The 20,854-nt window shown below is 37.5% G+C and overlaps 1 protein-coding gene across 1 annotated transcript in view; it reads right to left on the bottom strand.

Moving 5' to 3' along the window:
• Window positions 1-20,854, bottom strand: part of TENM1 (teneurin transmembrane protein 1) — a 328,347-nt gene that overhangs the window by 211,873 nt on the left and 95,620 nt on the right. Inside the window, exon 3 of the mRNA XM_082770995.1 lies at window positions 5,884-6,144. Coding sequence (XP_082627121.1) covers window positions 5,884-6,144 — 261 coding nt within the window. The remainder of the gene's footprint in view (window positions 1-5,883; window positions 6,145-20,854) is intronic.

The following is a 20,854-nucleotide window of genomic DNA, read 5'->3' as shown; positions in this document are numbered from 1 at the left end:
TCTGAGTAACTACAGTTATCACAGAGCTGCTCTTCTCACACTGCAGCAGCAATTCCAGTATTTCTTTTACTAATTGAGCATCCTTATCCCTTTAACAGACACAGGTATGATACTGAGCATGAAGTGCAAAGAGCTGAGGTGACTTGCCCAAAAGTCAGGCGTCTACCCAGCCATCAAAGTGAAAGACCCACAAAGATTTAGGCAGAGACAAAAGCTCTATTAAATGGGCCACTGCTCCCAAGGTAAAAAACAAATACTTGGGTGACTTACACAATATTAATCTTACATGTTTCTATGTCATTAAACTCAGCTTTGATCTGTAGCCTTGCATGGATTTGTAAAGGAAAGTGCGTGTTAATCCAGCTAGAATAGAGGAAATGAATTCTGATCTCATCAGAATTGATCTGTATTGACACCAGTGAAGCTGTGCACGATTTAAGGTGGCATATTTCAAATCAAAACTTAGTCCCAGGACTGAGAATTAGGGACCATCTTACACTTACTGATTCACTGGGTGAACATGGGCAAATACCTCATCGTCAGAGTTCCTCATTTCCCTTCCACTTATACATGGCTAATCTTATTTTGTCTTTGCAGTTTAAAATTATTTAAACAGTTTAAAATTATTGATATTATTAAAGTTTATCACACCAACTAGAATCTGATCCTGGACACTGATGCTGAGAAAGAGCCTTCCCCATAATTTCTGTGGGAAAAAGGAAACACTTTTTTTTTCTTGCTTTGTTTTTAAAAAGACAAGTTTGTTATTAAAAAAATAATAATCCCCTGGCCTCAAGCACTCTAAAGCTATATCCCATGATCAATCTAGTCGTATTTCAGCATGTAGTAACACCTTAATTTCTAGCCTGTAAATCTGAAAGATGCTATTGTCAAGTATAGCCAAAGTCAAGGTGTCATAAAATAATGCAGCCACAGGAACTGAACACTCGAAGTCAGAGGGTGCATTTCATGCTACATGAGAAACCAGCACCCTGCTGCTGGTTCTCTCTAGTTGAGAGAGAAAGTCTATCTACTTGCATAAACACATTAAGTCTGTTTCAGGAGTAAGCAACACCAACCACGTTATAGCAATCTGACAGCCTGACATATGTTAAAAATTGTGGTGTTGGAGAAATGGCTTGAGTTTCTTACTAGAGTTCAACTGACATGTGGTAAAAAACAAAAACAAAAAAACACCCTGCTTTACATCTGCACAGACATCCTGTAAAGCAAAACCCAAGAACTGCATAACCAATTCAGTGGGGAAGAGGATAGAAAATGGACTTGAGTCTTCTTGTCAGCTCACAAGCTAGAGAAGGATGCAGTTCCGTGTCATACCATGTAGTTTCAGCTGTATGTTCCAAGACCAGCCTTTTTGTAGATCAGGGTTGTGTCCTCACCTGGACCATACCTTGTACACCAAAAAAAGGAAATAAAAAAAGAAAAAAAAGAAATATGCCAGCTCAGTATTCTGGCAGACTAAACCACTGAACTGAATGTTCTGGTATTCTGCAATGACAGATACCTTTGTTTCATTGAATTGAGGGTAAATGCACTCTTCTTCAGTGGAAGAAAATAACTGTTTTTAATATTGTTATTTTGAAGCATTTCTGTCCAAAATTTACATTCACGTACCATAGAGTAGCACTTTTCTGGTTAAAATATAAATATTTATACTATACCAGAGATAAGCAATGATCCCCATGAAATTGGTCATTCATTACTTACCATTAATATATGTTTTGCTTAGCCTCAGGCAAAGCCTCAGGCAGTTTGTGCACTAATAGGCTATTATTAGTTGCCATTAACGTTGACAACACTAATTTAAATGGGAATGTTGGTTTTTCACACAATCTGTTCAATGCTTTCAGAACAACCAGAATATGTTTAAACAGTGATAATGACAAAAGTCAGTATGTCTATGAAGGAAAATAATCCTCAAATAAATTCTCTTATTTGAGTAGTCAGAAAACATGATAAAGCACACTGACTATGATCAAAGTACATTCAAGAGAAAAGTGACAACCTCTATTTGCTACTTGGAGTAAGAAGGCACTATGAACTATATAGGCCAAAGACTAAAAACCAGAATTGTTTGACCCAGTACCTGAAATCTCCTAATGGCACTAGCTATTGGTATAGTATGCTTAAATTTTTCCACTAGATTTGGGTACAAGTTTAGCACATATAACATTTTTAAGTAACCTGGTCATTGTTCATCTTTCTACGTTAGAAATATATATTCTCAGAGTAATAGGCAACACATGGAGGAGGCACATACCTTGATTACTCACACATGGGGCTTGAAAAAGATTTAAAATAAATGCATCAGGTCATTTTTATAGCTATAGGGATAAAGTTCCTAGTTACACCCACTCAAACCACTGGTCTCACAAAGACCAAGGATTTGAAGTAAGGGTTGTGCTTTGCCTGTTCACCTGTTCTTTAGAACACAATTGTTCTGCAGAACTAGAAGTATGTCCATCCAGAATGGTGTAAGTACAGACTTACTGGAATTCTGCACATCTGGAATAAAAAAAAAAACAAAAAACCTGTCTTTGATGACCTCAGGTAAAAAAAAAAAAAAGAAAAAAGACAATCTCAAGGCAGTGCAGATCAGTTTTTGTCTTGTCTGGAATTTCTATTTATTCAATCTTCCAATTATGTCTGCACAGTAGTAACAGCACTATAGAACAGATCTATGCAAATAACCATCCAATTATCTTATTCTATATATTCTACTACTTTCAGCTCTCAAACCACACAAGAATTTTGGTTAGTCCATGCTACCTCCTTATATCCTGATCAGCTTAGTCCTTTTAAGTTAGTCCACCTTGTCCCTTTTAAGTGAGTATGATCTTCGTTCTAAACAGTACTACAGGTACAAATATATCTTGTGTTGGGTAACATCTGCTAGAGCTTTGAATGAGTAAGAAAAACTCAAGGAATATCTTAACAGAATAAAATTTGAGGAAGTATATTTGTGGATCAATGTAAAGCAAAAAAAAATCCCAAGAACCGGTTTACCAGAGTCTACACATTTGGCTGCCCTAACATCATCACAGAGAAGCTATTCTGCATTTGTACCAGACGTGCTCACAGAGCAAAAAAAATAACACAGCAAAAATCAACAGACCTTTTCAAAATATAGACAGTAGTAGCAATTAGTTTTCTCAAACAATGCAACAACTGTATCTTCCTCATTAATTTTATTTCCATTTCAAATTAACTGTCTTCACATGCCATTTGGATAACCCTTCTAAAGCCAGAATTTCTGAACATCTACTTTTACAGCAATGGCACAGTATCATGGAAACCAGCATTTTGTGAGTTTCCAGCAACTGCTCTAATGTGCTCAACCATTTTCACACCACAGAAGTTGCTGGTTGGCATAAAGAAAGTCTACTTTCATGGCAGTAGCTGACATGGATAAATGTAGCACTTGTGGCTTTCTGCTAAAGCACTTTGCGCAAATGACTGCATAAAAAGGGAAAGCTTTGTCATTTATTACTTCATTTAAGTAGAGATTTAAGCATGTCTGTGCTCAAGGAATTCTTTGTTACTGAGTGCCAACCCAGACGGAAAACACTGCTCTCTGGATCAGAATTTTTGACTGTGAACTTACCTGTGAAGGTCTACACAATATAAATGAATATAGCTTGAAACACTGTCTTCAAATTTAACCACATTAACTTTTAAGACTATAAATATAATTACTCAACTCCATAAGAAGCACTGATGCCCACTCCGTTTTTATCCTGCCCCAAGACAACTAGGATTTCAAATAAGCTTGTGGTCACAGCTCTCTCTTCCAACTTAATTTTGCATTCACTTTTCTCTCCCAACTGCTTAGTTAAAAATTATATTCAAATACCTAACCCACAGAATCATTTTAATTAAAAACTTGTTATAAAGCTTACAAAGAACCAAATAGTAAATCTACATGCAGAAACACTACTCTGTTCCATTCTAGGCCATGTAAGAAATGAGTTTAAAGTGATTAAATTCATTCTGTAAGAAAAGCATTTAGAAGAAACCACTCCATTCTTTGCTGATGAAACCTAATGCTTACGTCTCCATCTTAACAACCCTTAACCCACGGATCCTGCAATGCAGGATGAGGAAGGTAACAAAAGCATTTCCTTTACTACCTACAATAATTTTAATCTACAGCAAGATTGACATACTTAGTGCAACTTGTATGGCTAGCAAAACATCATGAATACCCAGCTGCACCATTGCATTCAATGAAATACATAACTTGTATTACATACATAACTTAGTTGTATGCTTAATCCTGATTCATTATGTCAAATTCCCATCCACTTGAAAAATAAATGACCACGTGCATTTCTTAGTCTGAAGAGTAAAAGCATGCACATTCCTTTCTAAGATAACATCCCCTTTAACCATTTCCATAGTCCAACTGATTTTAGACAGGCCAGATTCAATTCCTTCAACTGTCATCTAAAAATGAAATGCCTTAGGAAAACATAAAATAAAACAAACAAACCCCCCTACACAACAAGACTTTACAGAGGATGACTCCTACACAGAATTTTGCAGAAGTAGGATGCTACAAGAAGGCAGGCATCTTCTGATCTTCATGCAAATGGGGGATGCCATCTGAAGATTAACTGGTTCTTGCAACATGATACAGTGTGATAACACAGAAAACTTAATCCTCAAATGAGTATTTCATTGAAATTATATATATATAATATAAATTATATATATTAAATATATTTCCAGGTTCATATTTAACAAGTGTAAACCCCATATTTTAACTACAGAATGGACATTCTGCAGAATGGACATTCAAGATTAAACTCTTTGATGTTATTACTATAGATTCACGATAATACATCACTGTCAACATTGAAGTGCTATCTGCCACTTTCACTGTTTCCCTGATCTCTTAACCAGTAAAAAACCAAGACACAAACCAAACCACACTTATCTAACTACATTTAACTATTAACATTGTTAACCACTTAGTTAATTACATTAACTACACAGAACCATAGAATATCCTGAGTTGGAAGGGACCCACAAGGATCCTTATGTCCAGTGCCTTATCATCAAGTCCAACTCTGACATGTAGCTGTTAAACAGAAATTGAGAGATGAGCTAAGCTTGTTGATACCAAGACGATAAAATTGTTTACATATTCTTACTATTACACTTAAGGACACATTGAGAGCAGATTTTCATTGATTATGATGCATTGAGATAAATAATTTGACTCTTTTCCCTTTGTTACTCAATTTAATACACATTTTGCCCTTCTAAAATATAAGGCAAACAAATAAACAAAAAAAATCCCAAAAGAGAATGAATACTTGAAACAAACAAAAAACAAAAAGTACTGCTGACCCAGGAATCCCCCCTCCATATCCAGAGGAACATAGAACAGAGATTTGACAGAGATATGCTCAGCCAGCCCTGTTTATTAAGGCATCTAAGGGCTTAGCCTAACTCTGGAGACTTCAAGCTACAACCAGAAGCCAGCACATGCAGGATGGATTGCACACAAAACGTGTGACTTAAGCATACTCACAAAGATTTAATTTAGAACCTAATGCATAGGCCACTAAAATTAAGTGATAATCTCCCTGTTGCATAAAAACAGAGAATATAGGAAAGTAATTGCTCTTTAGAATAATGTATTTTAACAGAAATTTGGTCTCATTTTTTGTCGTATTTTCCATCTACACTATAAACACAATCCAAATACTAAACAGTCTTTTCAACTTTCATATAATATATAAACCTAAGGAGGAAGGAGAGAAAAAAAAGAAAAGAAATGAAAAGAAAGGAGAATAAGAAAGTCTCAATGAATTACTACTTCTAATCAGTACATTCAATGCATTTCTTTATTACCATTCTCCCCATCAGACTTCCTTTCGTGGTCAGTGTCAGTCAGGGACAATGCTGAGTTTGCCCGGCTTGACAAACAGGAGCTGTGCTCTGATTTCACCCCCCTCATCCACATCCTCAGGGTGTGATCTGGTGATGCTCCACCTTCGGTTTCAGTATCCACATCTGAACCCACCTCTAGTGGGTAGCTGTGCTCAGATACACCATGTAAATCTGTTTGGTAGCCAGAGCACAGAATATGGGGAGTCTCACAGAATTCCATGTCTGGAAAAAAAACAAAAACAAAACACAACACAGAAGTGTTTAGGAAAAAAAAAAAAGTGAAAAACAATGTACATTTGGTGTTCTTTAGGAGAATTTGTTTTGAGAATTAATATTGTTAACACTATTAGAACCCTTTTTTGGTCAATGACTCACTCTGCTATCTAATCTACGATAACATAATTCTTTAAGAGTGCCATTCTAAAGTATATAATACTGTACTGCAATTGTGTCTTTGTCAGATAGAAATATGTAATTCAAATGTGTACACACCGATAGCAACATATCAATTTACAACTGAAGTGAGTTAATATCAAAACCTTAAAAATACAGATATTTTTGTTTTTTGTCAGAAAGGTAACAGTTTTAAAATTAATCTCACAAATCAGAAAGCTATCTAACAGGATTTTATGATAAGAAAAGCACAGATAATTTACAAATATAGAATTTACAAAATAATGACAGAAATATTTGGTTAATCACAGAAAGCAAAGAAAGGCTACTTACCATTGACTTGCTCTTTGAGAGTGCTGCCCTTGCATATTCACACCAGTGGGTTTTGGTTCTCCAGTGCTGGTGAACTACAGGAACTTCCTAGAAGAGCAGTGACTACTAGGACTGTACAAGTGCTATCTCATAACACCAAGTGATCAGAGATTTGGGAGAGTTGTACAGTGCTCAATACTTCTGTTATTCTTATTAAACACCACAACTGTAGGGCAATCCAAGGACAAACAGAAGGTGGACAGGAACCATGTGAATATGCAGAGGAAACATTCTCGAAGAACTACAGGTAAGTAAGACGCATTAGCAAATTATAACTTTCCTTTGAGGTGGCCTCTGCATATTCTCACTTGTGAGAATCCAATTACCAATGCAACTCCCAGGGAGTCAGACAAGGAGTTCTAATTAAATAAGGATTACAGAACTGCACTCCCTAATTGAACATCAGACCTGGGATGCCATCTTGAGAGACTAAATACAATATCAGACACATATACAGTATTCTTTCAATTTCTAGAGAAGAAACATCAGAGACAAGGGTCATTGAGAGAGACTGAGGACAAATATTTGCTTCTACTGTCATCCTAACTAAAGCCTCAATTTGCCAAACTAATCCACTTACCAGACAGTGAAAGGATCGGTTATTATTTTAAGCTTACTCTCAGAAATAACTAAAAGCCCTGGTATTTTCTTGAAGGCATTGACCAAAACCTACAAACCAAATGCTACGATATAACAGACTGAAGTGGCTCAGTTTTCAAATCATCTACCTCTGTAAACCAAATCTCTTTGCCATATAAATGTTCCTGAAGTTCTCTGTTGTGGCAAGAGCCTACATGGGCTTTGAGCTTGGGCAATTGCAATGTGTTTCCTGGAGAGCAGGGAAAGGGCGGACAGCAAATAGAAAGAAGTGGCCATGGCCTCACTTTCCTGTGCAAGAGCCCCGGAAGGTCATCCCGGCTCCCTGGTGTTGCTACTGCAGGGACCAGCCCATTGCAGCAGCACTGACCATCACTGCTCCTGCTCCTCTCACACGCCAGGGCAGCCATGGCACCCTCCACGGTACCCTCATCTCTTCTCCAGGCTCACAGGAGGAGGACTTGATCTCAGATCTCCACTTGGGAAGCTGCAAAATCGTTCACTAGCTCTGTCTCCAAGTCTTTCAAATGCCTTGAGGTGGGCTCTGAGGTTTGATGGAGATGGCTAGGAGAAAGCAGGTGAGATGTTGGGAGGTGGCTGCATAGTTTCTGCACTAGAGGGAACAGCTGGCACTTGAGCAAGTATCTCTTGATCTATGGCTCCAATGCCATCCTCCTTCATGCTGCCTGGGACCTGTCAAAACTGCCCCTGGGCTGCCTGGCAGAAGGAAGGAAGAAGAGTGTTTCAATGCAGAACTTGGGGATGCAAATGCAAACTGTGCAGTTGGGATGAGACTCTGAGCTGGATGCTGGTTCTCAATCCTATCCAGATGCCTGCAAGAGAGATTTGATCTCCACTGAGACCCTCTGGAGAAAACTCTCCTTCCCCTGTGGCTAGGACAGTAAACACAAAACATTCAGTCTCCAGAAAAGCCTTGCTTTTCTGAGATTTTTGAAGCTCATTGGGCATTGGAGACATACACAGAGGGCATCTCAGAGCAAGTTACCGGATATAACTAAATGCAGCATTGTTCATATAATGACTTATTTGTAACTCTCATTTTAATTATGTATTATATACATGATGAACTAGTTCCACTTGGTTTAATTAGACAGCATGGACCAAACTTTTTTATGACACGAACAGTGCAGATATTGATGCTGGACACAACCATCGCAACTGAATTACACTCCTAAATTTTGCTTTCCTTCTGAGAACATAAATGAATAAAGCCACCTTTATACAAAGTACAGTTCCAAATGATATGTGGTCACTCTTTTTTTTCTTGACCAAATCCAGAAAAGGACATGTATATAACCCAAATAAAAACCAAAAAAGGTGCTGGACAACTAACCCAGCGCCTAGCATCAATGCAATAAAGAATGAATCCCATAAACAGGCTGATGGTGTTCCACCCTGACAGGACTGAATTGTTCTTTTAAAAGGAGGTTGTAGATGCCACTAGTTCACAAACACTTTCCATTAACAAAAAGTGAGTGAATGCTCCCTTGTAAAATAACTGATTTAAAGTTCCACTTAAATGAGCTGAGCTACTATAAAAAAGTGACAAGAGCTTCACTCCACATGCTGCCTTCTAAATCGTGCTGGCCAGTGGCTGGCACCAGCTTGTCACATGCAGGGGTCACGTCCACATCGTCCACTCCAACAGAAAATTCTGATGGTCAGCACACGCTTTAGCAAATAACATGAAAAGGAGGAATAAGCAGATACTGCCATTTAAAGTATATTATCAAAAAAAAAAAAAAAAAAAAAAAAAAGATTTATCTGCTGAAGTCATACAAAATTCAAAGAAAGTAAATTAGACTAATGCATTTGGTCAAGTGTGTTTAAGAAGACCAGCAGGTCTGCAGTGCTTATCCTAAGAACTGGAGGGAAAGTATTCCCAAAGAATTATGGTTCATTGATGTACCTCAAGAAATATTTATATTGAAAAACACACTTATTTATAACCTCATGGAGTAAGAACCAAAAGAATTAATTACCAGACTTAATATTCACTCACATTTTGGTCAAGGCTCATACTTCAGAAATAACCTCCACTGGAACAATTCCCTAACACTTATATCATTCTCTCAAAAAGCAGTCTTATTTTCATTTTCAAACGTAGATTTCTGTGAAGCACTACAGCAAAGCAGATTTCTCAGGTTATGTCTTTCCTTGTCAACTAAATAACAACACATGAAGCACCTTCTGAACCCCCTTCCCCTTCAAAGCCAATTTTTACTTATTTTCAGCAGCAAAGAAACTTTCCTGTAATTGAAAATACTCTGGAAACTTCATGAGCCATGTCAGCTGATGCCAGGCCCTCAGGGAGCAAGGATGCAGACACTTCCCTCCATGGATGTCCACCAGAGGCAGCCTGCAGCCTACAGTCTTGCCATTTGCAATTGCGTATGCCAGTGGGAAAATTCATCACAGTGAATCTCACAAATGCTAATTAGATCACACATGTTTAAGAAACACAGAATTTACCCTTCAGTCTGTATGTTAATTCAAAATGTAGCAGCTAGCATTTTCAATATTTAGCTATTTTTTTGGCAGAGAAAAATAAAGTGACTTTTTATGCTACAACTCATAGCCAACCACGGTCCAACTCAATATACTGCCTTAATAACCTATTCCTTGAGTATACAAGCCTTTGTAGTAACTCCCATGGGCTGCATTTTCTGAAAAGTACTTAGTGTGCCTGGAGTGTCTGGTTTAGCCAGCATATCTAACCTTGTTACCTAAAATACTACACATTTCCACAAGGAGATAAAGTTCAAGTGGATTTATGACAGATTTAGTCTTACCAAAAAGACAGTCACAAGAGAAATGAGGGAACATTAACATGAAATTCAAATTTTTGCATGAACTGTGGAAAGAGGAAAAAAAGGCTTCTGTTACGAATGTATATGGAAGATCATATCAGAATATTAAACTCTTGAGCTTTGTAGCCATTGTAGCTGAACTATTAAAAGCAGGTATTTTATCCCTTACTCTCATTAAGAGAAGTTGATATAAAAAATTAAAAGAAATATAAAAGAAAACAAAGAAAACATAAAGAAACGTCAAATATTTTATGAACAGAAAATTGAAAGAAGGCTGGGTGCATTACAAAAACTCATCAGCATTTCAATTAACAGATTCCTTTCTTTCTACTTTTCTACTTTTACAAAACTTAGTTTTCCTGGGGAAAAAAAAAATCTTCAGAGAGGAGCAGTTAAAGAGAAATTTGACCTCATTGGACAACGGTGCATTTTCTCTTCTTTAAGAAGTTCAAGTTGAAACAAGAATGGTGTAGCTGAACAGGCAGCCAGCTCTAACACCGCTCCTACCAAACAAGAGCTACTGAAAACTTCTGCCTTCTCTCTCCAGATACACCCACCCATTATTTGGGATATTACTACAACATTAATTTAACTACCAGTAGAGTTAAAAACTTAATTGCATTTTCATGCGTATACAAAGCATTTATCCCAGGGCACATTCAGGACAATCTCATTGTCCTTCATACCTGCCAGGCGCACATACCAACAACGTGGGGCTCCGCTCTTCAGTTGAGGATTTCTGCAGACCTTAGTGGACTTGCAGGACTTGTGGAATTTCCACATTGCTTCTGTTTGCCAAGAATATTGCTAATTTTAAAAAAACTAACTAGGGGAGTAGTTATGTTTTTTTATTATTATTATTATTTTTAATAAATAAATATTTAAAATGATAATAATAAAAAAAAACAACAAACAAAACAACTGTTCAAAAAGAGATGAGCACAAATCCTTTCAAATATTCATACTCCCTTATGGAAAAATGTAATTTATTATAAATAACAAAATGACAAATAATAATACCTATTTAAAATACTTATTTTATTTATCCGTTTAACTAGAGAAAGAACTTACAGAAAAATGGACAATTATTATAAACTGAAATAGTTTGACCAGTTGCTATTGCATGCCTTGTCTGAACCCTAATAAAGCCATTTGGATTTATATATTTTAAAAGTCTCTTTGAATATCATTGATTCAGAAATTTATTTTATCCTTAAGTCTTGGTATAGGGTTCTTCTTATTCTGAGAAATCTCCCCACCCAAATGCACACAAAATCAGTTCTCCACATGGAAATGTACAAATTGCTCTATGTTTGCTAATGCAAAACTATAAAGAAAATTTTGTGCATTAACTTGGGGGGAGCCTGAGTAGCTCTGACGGAGGGAGAAAATGTCAGTGTATTGGAAGTTTGGAAGTTTATACTATATATACTAGTTATACAATACTCATCTGATGTCAGTCTGCCTTTTTTTTTTTTTTTTTTTTTTTTAACACTAGAGGTTATTTGAGAATACCAGGAATGTCACTCTAGGGAGCAGATCCTATGGGAATAATCTGAAGAAAATTGGAAGCAATTCCACACAGGCAAATAATATACATTAACACAAATAGCATCACAGTCACAGAAGTTACCAAGCTAATGTACGAATGCAGGGGAAAAAATACCCCAAACATGCAGTAATTGAGGTTGCTGTATGGCATGGGATTTTCCAGTACTACGTGGTGAATTTCACACTTTGAACTACCACCAATAGTTTAATCAGCAAGTGCATTTCATATGCTTCAAAATGAGAAGGTAAGGCCAGCTACTCGTGGCAAAAGATAGATACGAGGAGGAAGGAGGAGAGGGGAGGAGAAAGTAAATCAAATGGGGAAAGAAATTAATGTCCAGTTTTTGAAGCAATACATATGCACCCTCCTAAATGAGAAATTTTGAGGGCTATTGAGCACTCTACTAAATTCAGTGTGTTCAATAGCCCTGAAAATTTCTCATTTCTCACCTCAGCACTATGGTTTACTGGCTGTATACTGGACTTGAGAAGTAAATGTGTAGACATTTTAAGTCTGTTTTATAAAGTCATTCATGTGACATAACCTGCTAGATAACTCAGTGAACGTTTTTTTTTTTTTTTTTTGTTTTTTTCTGTGCATTCACATTTGATTTATTAAAGTTTCATTTTATTATTATTTTTTCTTGTTTCCATGTTGAGAACATACTACTTTTTTCCTGGGACAATATTATTTAAGGACATTAAACTTCAGCAACCTTTCATACAAAAATCAATGAGGAAGACGTAAAAAAGTCAAATATTTTGCAAAAGCACTTTACACTGTTTTTTTTTTTTTTTTTTATAAACCACTTATCACTTGCTACACTATTATCACAGTCCAAAACATTCAGCTGCATTTATTTCAGGAAGAAAATAATCGCATAAGTAATCTGCACATAGAAGGTATCATTTGCGTTTTTATGCATATATCAAAGATACAGTATTGCACGCTTTCTTTTACTGTACTTCAACTTTTCCTTACATTCCAAGATCAGGGTAGATGAGGCCCTGAGCAACCTGATCCAGTGGGTGGCGTCCTTGCCTATGGCAGTGGGGTTGGAACTAAATGATCTTTAAGGTCCCTTCCAACCCGAGCCATTCTATGATTTTATGATTCCCTTATCTCTATGGTTTACTTTCTTATATTAATCTCCAGTTACCACCAGAGATACTAATAAATTAAAAATAAAAGTAATAACAAATAAGGAAGAATTAAAATGGGAATCAGAGTCTGCTATAACACTGAGAAATTTCATGAAATTTGCAGATTAGGCAACTAAGGGATTACAGAAGAAGTTTGCACTTTCACAAAACCCTTAGGCTTGTAAAATTTACGAGAAGGAAAGAAACTATTTCTCAGGTCTTTCCCCAGAGGAAGCAGAGGATGAGGTTCCAAGCCATGCCTCATGGCAAACACCCTTCGAAGTCTCTTCTTCAAACTAATTCTTCAAACATAGAAATAGGGCAGAAGCAGACTGTCAGGAGTAGACTGCACCAATTTTAAAAATGTGCCTGGAGTTCTTAGAGCAGATTTATTTATTTTTTTAAATTACTATTAAAATCCAACATGTATAAGGAAACATAGTTCTCAAATTTTGCATAGAAATCATCCTAATTTTAGGAAGACATGAACAAACATCCTTTCTTCCAAGAAGAGGAAAATCCTTTTTGTAGACCACTGGAAATCTACAACACTGGAGATCGTGTTTTCAAGAGTAACTAGCAAAACGTCAGAGATAAGGCTTCTAGAGATACAATGTGGATGCAGTAGGTCTCAGTTTAATTTAGAAAGAAACATTATCATTTTCCGATAGATCAGGAATTTAATCCTTCAAGTTCAAATACATCTTAAATATTGCTGGCTAATGCCTTCCCTGTTCTTAAAGTGCAGCTTTATGATGTAAAATACTTCCCTTTACACAGACTCTGTTAAAGAGGAATTTCTATTGCAGGCACTCATAAACATATCTCCTTTAATGAATTTTGGAGTTATAAAACCACAGCAAATGCCAGGAGTTAGCATTTAACCTAAATTTCTGATAAAAGAAACGTACTTAGTCTCAAATAATGACCACACTAACTCTACCCTATTAAAGGCAAGAGGGAAAAAATCTAATTACCACAGACAAGAAAGAACCTCAGCATCATTTGTGAGAATAAATGACGTTCTTGTAATCTAGAGTTGAAATAGATTTTGGAAAAGTTGTCTTACAATACATTCAATTACAATTTCATTTTCCATATGCAAAAATATATTACAAAAGAAAGAATTTTCAGAAAAAAAGATCTGTTGTTTCCAAACGGTGCATTATAAGAGATGCACTTCTATTTTGTTTCAAGAATTTTTAAAGTCTCCTTGGTTCTAAAATCATTTGTCACTTACAAGTTCTGGCATTTGTGTATGTGTTTAAAGGAAGCAATTCATAATAGATCTTTTCTTCTTGTCATTAAATTTTCAAAATTAAAGCTGGTTATAGTCTTAGTCTGTAGTTTTATTTATTTATTTTTTTACTAAAAAAGAAAAAAGACTTTTATGAAGTACAGCAAAACTATGAATCAAATAATCTAGAAAAAAAAAAAAACACTAATGTTTCTCTTTGAAAGTTTCATATGAATTAATATTCTTCCTCAAGATTAACAACAGAAAGCGAAGCAGTGGAGTACTGATAGCTTTAGTCCTGTCTACTTATAAGTTACCAGGCATAGATAAGGCAGCGGTTCCAGTTTGGAAGCCTCTTTCTCATTTAAGAGAAGATTGATGGACAATTTTTTTTTTTACCAGAGTATAAATTGTATACTACCAATTTTTAATGTGAAATTATCCTCAGATTGTTGCTACATATCTACAAACTTCTGGAAGTAATTTCTGAACACAATTACATTTAAAGCAGAATCACTTTCATTCAAATATCAATCTTAGAGATTTCATGATAGGTATTGCTTTCTAATAGAACTCAGGATGGAAATATGAAATTAATTTCTACCAACAGTTTTTATTTTGGTTTGTAAAATTTTTTTAAAATACATGTTTTGTTTCTAAAAGTACTGAATTTGTTTTCTTTTAAAATTCTAGAAGAACCATTGACATGAGTGAATACCAAAGCTTTTTTTGAATATAAAACTGCAGATATCTGTATAATTTTAATTGGCTTAGAAAGTGTTAGATGACAATATATTAAAAACAATCAAAGCACATCATAATTGAATTCATTTACATTACTGTAAATCCAGAAAAGTTGTCTATGATGCCAGTGGGTCACATAAAGAATGTGGGCAATAAAGCATGTGGGCACAGGTCAGCACAACTGTCTCACCTTGACTTCCACCAAAAGGTACGGAGGTCTACTGTCACTTAAAATTTGCTTAAAAGAGAATCTATCACCCATTGTCCTTTTAAGTTAGAGGTCTGACAGTGCCCAGAGGCAGGCTGGAGTGGAGGAAGGTGGTTTGTGTCACCCTGGGTCACCCAGCAAACACACCTAAGAGTTATTTCAGGTCTGAAACAACACAAACGGGAGCAAGGCTTCTGTAGGACTTTCATCCACTGACGAAGATCACATTCCAACTCTTGAATCTTTAAAAATCCCGAAAATTAGGAAGAAGTATTTGCAATAGAGTATTTGCAATTTGAATATTTGCAATTAGAGTAAGCATCTGGAGGCAGAATCACTTGAAAGGAATGGGTGAGGCTAAGGCTCTCCCCAGGCTCTGCATTCAGCAGACAAAAAACAGGAGATGGTCACTGCTGTCACAGTCCTGCCACCACAGGAACAGGAGAAACAGAGGAGCAATAGCTCCTATCACCCTAACCCAAACCAACAAACCTCTGACAGGATTAGCATATGTATCCTTTCCTTCTTGTTGTGAATCTGCTGGAAATTCAGGGCAGAGAATTTACCAACAGATCAGAAATTAAAAAGCTGCTAGTGAGAGAGAAAAGACAGCATCAAGACAGCTTTGTAAATCTTGACAGACACTTGCTGGCTCTGAAGGGTGAACTATTTGTTGTGATTTTTGAGAAGTCAAGAAACATAACAAACCAAAACAAGTATTACATAGCTCTTTAGAGACATAAATATTTGTCTCTTTCTGATTAGATTGGTTAAAGCTTGACAAACTCCAGCCTGCAAGCTTCCAGCATCACCAAGTGCGCTGGTCAGAGGACTTGCTACCAACCAGCCTCTTCATACCTTAGGAATCAGCAGCATAAATGCTGTAAGCTGGAAGTACATCCAATTCCTCTCTCAAGCTCCCACAGCTGAAAAGACTGTCAAATGGTGACAAAATTTGAAATTTTCATCCATCCTTTTTTTGGTGGAATGTCAAAGATCGGCAGAAAAATATACCTAATTTTGTACTTCTTTCTCTTTATATATATAAATACACGAGTGTGAAATATTACATATACATAAATACTGACACAGAACTATTTAAATATAGAATTGTACAACCTTAAAATAACTAAACTTGAAAGGATTTTAGGCAGCCTGTTCCCATTCTCAGAGCTAGGCCAAGTTAGATCAGGTTGCTCAGTGCCTTCAATGAAGAGTATCAGAGCACAACAAAGCATTTTAAAACCATCTCCTAGGTGAGGTTTTCAAGAGACAGCAGGTTATGCTCTAACAATAAACCTAGAAATCCAATCTTCTTTTCATGATTTTGAAAATCCAATCCACACTGATTCATTTTTCACTGTTAAAATATCCCATTTCCCTGTACATTCAATAACAGTTTTTAACGTGTGATCACCTTTTCCACTAAAAATCAACACAAACTGTGAGACACTTCCTACTTCAGAGTTTAGGACAGTGAAACTTTGAACTATTTAGGATTACAAGTGCACACATTTGCACTTCCCCACCCCCTTTTTTCCAGATCTTTGAAAAATTTACTTGTGGTGTAGATGATCTCAACACATGAACATCTACTAGGGATGCAGTATACATGTATACCTTAATTTAGATTAAACAATTAAGGAACATTTAAACCAACAAATACACTCTTCTGATTAATCCTGGAACAGGAAAGAGAGAAAGCATGCATGCAAGCTCTTCAGTACTTCCATTCAAGTCCAATTACATCTGGCTGCCAACCTGACATCGATGAGAACATATGAAAGACAATTTGGCACATCCGTTGCATTTGATTAGCCAACTGGGGATACAGATTGTCAGTCAAATAACCCCTCTTTCCCCAAAAACCTCGAGAGGTTTGTCATCAAATGTTCCATGTGATCAAGAAATGGGAGATTAAAATCCCTTCAAAAAAAATTCTGACCATTTCTGCTCCCTTCTTTTTTCAAGCGTTCAGTTTACCGTAGAGATTTCGATAACAGCAGTCAGATGTGAAGGTCAGCTATGCTGCAGTTTAAAACAATTTAATGGAAATAATTGTTTTTGCATATCTCATTTTAATAGGCATGATCACAGAAACCATTTTCCAACTATTTAACTCATATCCCTCCCCAAGATATCCCTCCAAGATTTTTCTAATATTTCCAGATATTATTTCTTTACACTACATTCCATTAATAAGTTATTTAACTTTAAAAGAATCATATTCTCATATTAAGATGGAATAAGGTATCCCAGCTGAAAATGGTGCAGTTATTGCAGGCATGCATGCCCAGAAAACACACTGTGGTAATCCTGCTTAAATATCACCCAGCATCATTACTATTTAAGTTAAATAAACTGTTCTTAAAACATATTTCACCCTAAAATGCACATCGTGGTTACAAAGAAAAGATGAAAATCTCAGCCATTTATGTCAACATAATAAAGCTCCTAAGCATAGGATCTACAAAATTCAGGGTTGTTAAAGTGGAGAAATTGATTACAGAAGGGAACAGTGTACCTCCAATAACATTTTCCAAAATTATTTCAATAGCATTTGTCTTTATGCTGTTAAGCTATTTAAATACGTACTACAAGATGCCCAATTCCCTGTATATTAGGAGGGATTCTAATTCTGCAGGAGGATCTGGATAGGCTGGACCGATGGGCTGAGGCCAACTGTATGAAGTTCAACAAGGCCAAGTGCTGGGTCCTGCACCTGGGGCACAACAACCCCAAGCAGCGCTACAGGCTGGGAGATGAGTGGTTGGAGAGCTGCCAGGCAGAGAAGGACCTGGGAGTGATGGTGGATAGTCGGCTGAATATGAGCCAGCAGTGTGCTCAGGTGGCCAAGAAGGCCAACGGCATCCTGGCTTGTATCAGAAGCAGTGTGGCCAGCAGGTCTAGGGAAGTGATTGTCCCCCTGTACTCGGCTCTGGTGAGGCTGCACCTCAAGTACTGTGTTCAGTTTTGGGTCCCTCGCTACAAGAAGGACATGGAGGTGCTCAAGAGAGTCCAGAGAAGGGCGACAAAGCTGGTGAGGGGCCTGGAGAACAAGTCCTATGAGGAGCGGCTGAGGGAGCTGGGCTTGTTCAGCCTGAAGAAGAGGCTCAGGGGCAACCTTATCCCACTCTACAGATACCTTAAAGGAGGCTGTAGCAAGGTGGGGGTTGGTCTATTCTCCCACGTGCCTGGTGACAGGACAAGGGGGAATGGGCTAAAGTTGCACCAGGGGAGGTTTAGGTTGGGTATTAGGAAGAACTTCTTTACTGAAAGGGTTGTGAGGCATTGAAATGGGCTGCCCAGGGAAGTGGTTCACTCACCATCCCTGGAGGTCTTTAAAAGATATTTAGATGTAGAGCTCAGTGATATGGTTTAGTGGAGGACTGGTTAGTGTTAGGTCAGAGGTTGGACTAGGTGATCTTGAAGGTCTCTTCCAACCTAGACGATTCTGTGATTCTGTGAATATTTGTTTAGGATACCAAGATCTGTTTTCGTCTCATTTTTCACCTCAAGATTTGTAGAGCTCCAAAAGAGGGAATAAGTACCATCATTCCTGTACTGTGCCAAAGGGAATAAAGGATGAGAAGAATTTCAATGCACACCAAATCAAAAGATCTTGGTACGTTTTCACAAAGTTTGATGAAGTGCTGCAAGTCTCTGCCATCTGTCACCAAAAACATATCCAAGCTTTGGGAACAATGCCACTGCACTTAGAAATACCTCCAGTGTTTTTATGGGGGTAGGAGCACTTGGCTGCATTTTTCCTAGCTCTAGACCTCATCAATTCCCTTGCCCTTTCTTAACGTAAGTTCCAATTGTTTTGATATACTAAACGGTTTATTTGGGCATATAACGCTCGTTTTAGCAGCTATTCTAATCGCTGACTTTGAAAACACCAGCCCGGGGTTTAACCACATAGCATCTTTACCTTTCACAGAGACACAGCCATCTAATTGATACCTAGCAAATAACAAGCCACTGACAGGTAAGCATTAAAATGTGATTGCTCTCCTTTGAAAATGAGCAGGTAAGCACCTGCTCTTTCTAATGCAAATCACAGATAATGTTGCCTATCCAGGAGTAAAACAAAGTCCCCGTTATCAGCAAATAAATGGGCACATTCGTATTGCTGATGTCTATGAATGGCTGGGAGGCTGGCTCCCTAACATGGGAGAGCTAGAAGCTGGTAACTAAACAACCTTGTTGGACAAATTTCCCCCCAAAAAAAGTAAATTAGAAAATGAAATAATTTGTTTAGGTCTTAACAGGCTGAAAAGTACAGGAGGAACAACCCACAGTATTAGCGTTCTGCATAGACAGAGCTTCTAAAGCTTCCCAGCATCTGCCTTTGAGATGTCTTTTGGGTGGAACACAAAATGCACACCAGTGGCCTCCATCCCTTGTGCTCTGCTCTCAGGGCCCACAGCTCAGCAGGGGGAAGCAAAGTCTGTGCACCACAGCTCCTGGTTCTGCAAAGCTGCTGCCTGATCGATGAGCTTGGGAGAGCTGAAGGTAGGAGCCTCCCCAGCAGCTGACAGTACTCTGTCAGCCCAGGGAAAGTGAATGAAACCAAAAGAGCGAGATAGCTCACTACCAGATTAGCCTACAGCAGCCCTGGAAAGTCTTCGAAGCCCTGAAGGTAGGCTTGCCACAGGCAGATAAGCAAAGCTCAAGTTCAGTACTGCTGGAAACGCTTTGTGCCTCCTTATTAAAAAATTCACACAGTTGGAGGTGAACTAATTGAGGTGGTGGAGACAGTAACACAGAAGGCATTTAAAATGTAATTAAGCCATGATCAGAAAAGGGACACAGAAGGGAGAAAGCACTCAAAATAGAGACTCCAGGGGATACCAGATTCAAGCACAAATGAGAGCAACTGTGTATTGAACCACAAAGACATTTCCATATACAGGGAATTAAAAAAAAAAAAAAAAAAAAAAAAGGAAATGTGCAGTCATTTTAGATAAACTTCATTAGCTTTAATGTGCCCCATAGAGACAGGTGTTCTGACTTGAAAAGGGCCCTATCCTGCACCTGAGGGATTCTGAACCACACAGGGGATCGCAGAAGAACACTGCAGGATCAGCGTCTTGATTTGTTTGGCTTCATTCTTTAGAAGCGTGCTTTGCTTTAGTTCTGCTTTTTGCTGCTCTGGAAGGATTGCAGCAGCTGCTGTTTCATATTGTGAAATGCACAGCTCATGCGTATACCTACTATATAAAGGAGGGGAAAACAAACAAAAAGAAGAGTAAAAATATGTAATTATAAATATTACAGTTTTGACCTCAGACATACAACAAGCATTCCTTTTATAACAAAATCTGCAGAATAGAGAGGCTTAAAGCGAAAGCCTACAGAATTAAGTCCCTATTTCCCTTCAGCCTTAGCTGTTTTACAGAAATAAATGCATCAGAAAAAACACAAGCTACTACCTAGCCTTGTAACAAGAAAGGAAATGCTTAAACATCCTTTTGTACAAAGCTTTCTGTTATCTAACAGTTTTGTGTTTAAATAGACCTTAAAGCCCTTTTCCTTTGCTTTTTCCTAATAAATTTGTTTCATGCAAACCTCCTGAGTTCAGTCTTCATGAGTAACAGCGTCCCTCGATAGGGCACAAGTCCCGTTTGGGTTTTGCCTTTCTTGGTGTTATCTACCATTCAGTACGGTCTCATTTCGCTGTCAGCTGCTTCATGATTTCCCCAGCTGCACCACCTTGTACTGTGCCTGATATGAGATATGGCAGTGACAGCACAAATAGGAAACAACCAGCACAGCCAAGCAGGACGACTAGCACAGGCTGCAAGCAGTATATCGAGAAGTGGCTGTGAGGAAAAAAACACCACACATTTG

This window comes from Aythya marila, assembly GCF_965140915.1.
Source record: "Aythya marila genome assembly, chromosome: 13".
NCBI lineage: Eukaryota > Metazoa > Chordata > Aves > Anseriformes > Anatidae > Aythya > Aythya marila.
Note: the sequence above shows the minus strand (reverse complement) of the source record. Positions and strands in the feature narration are given on the sequence as shown.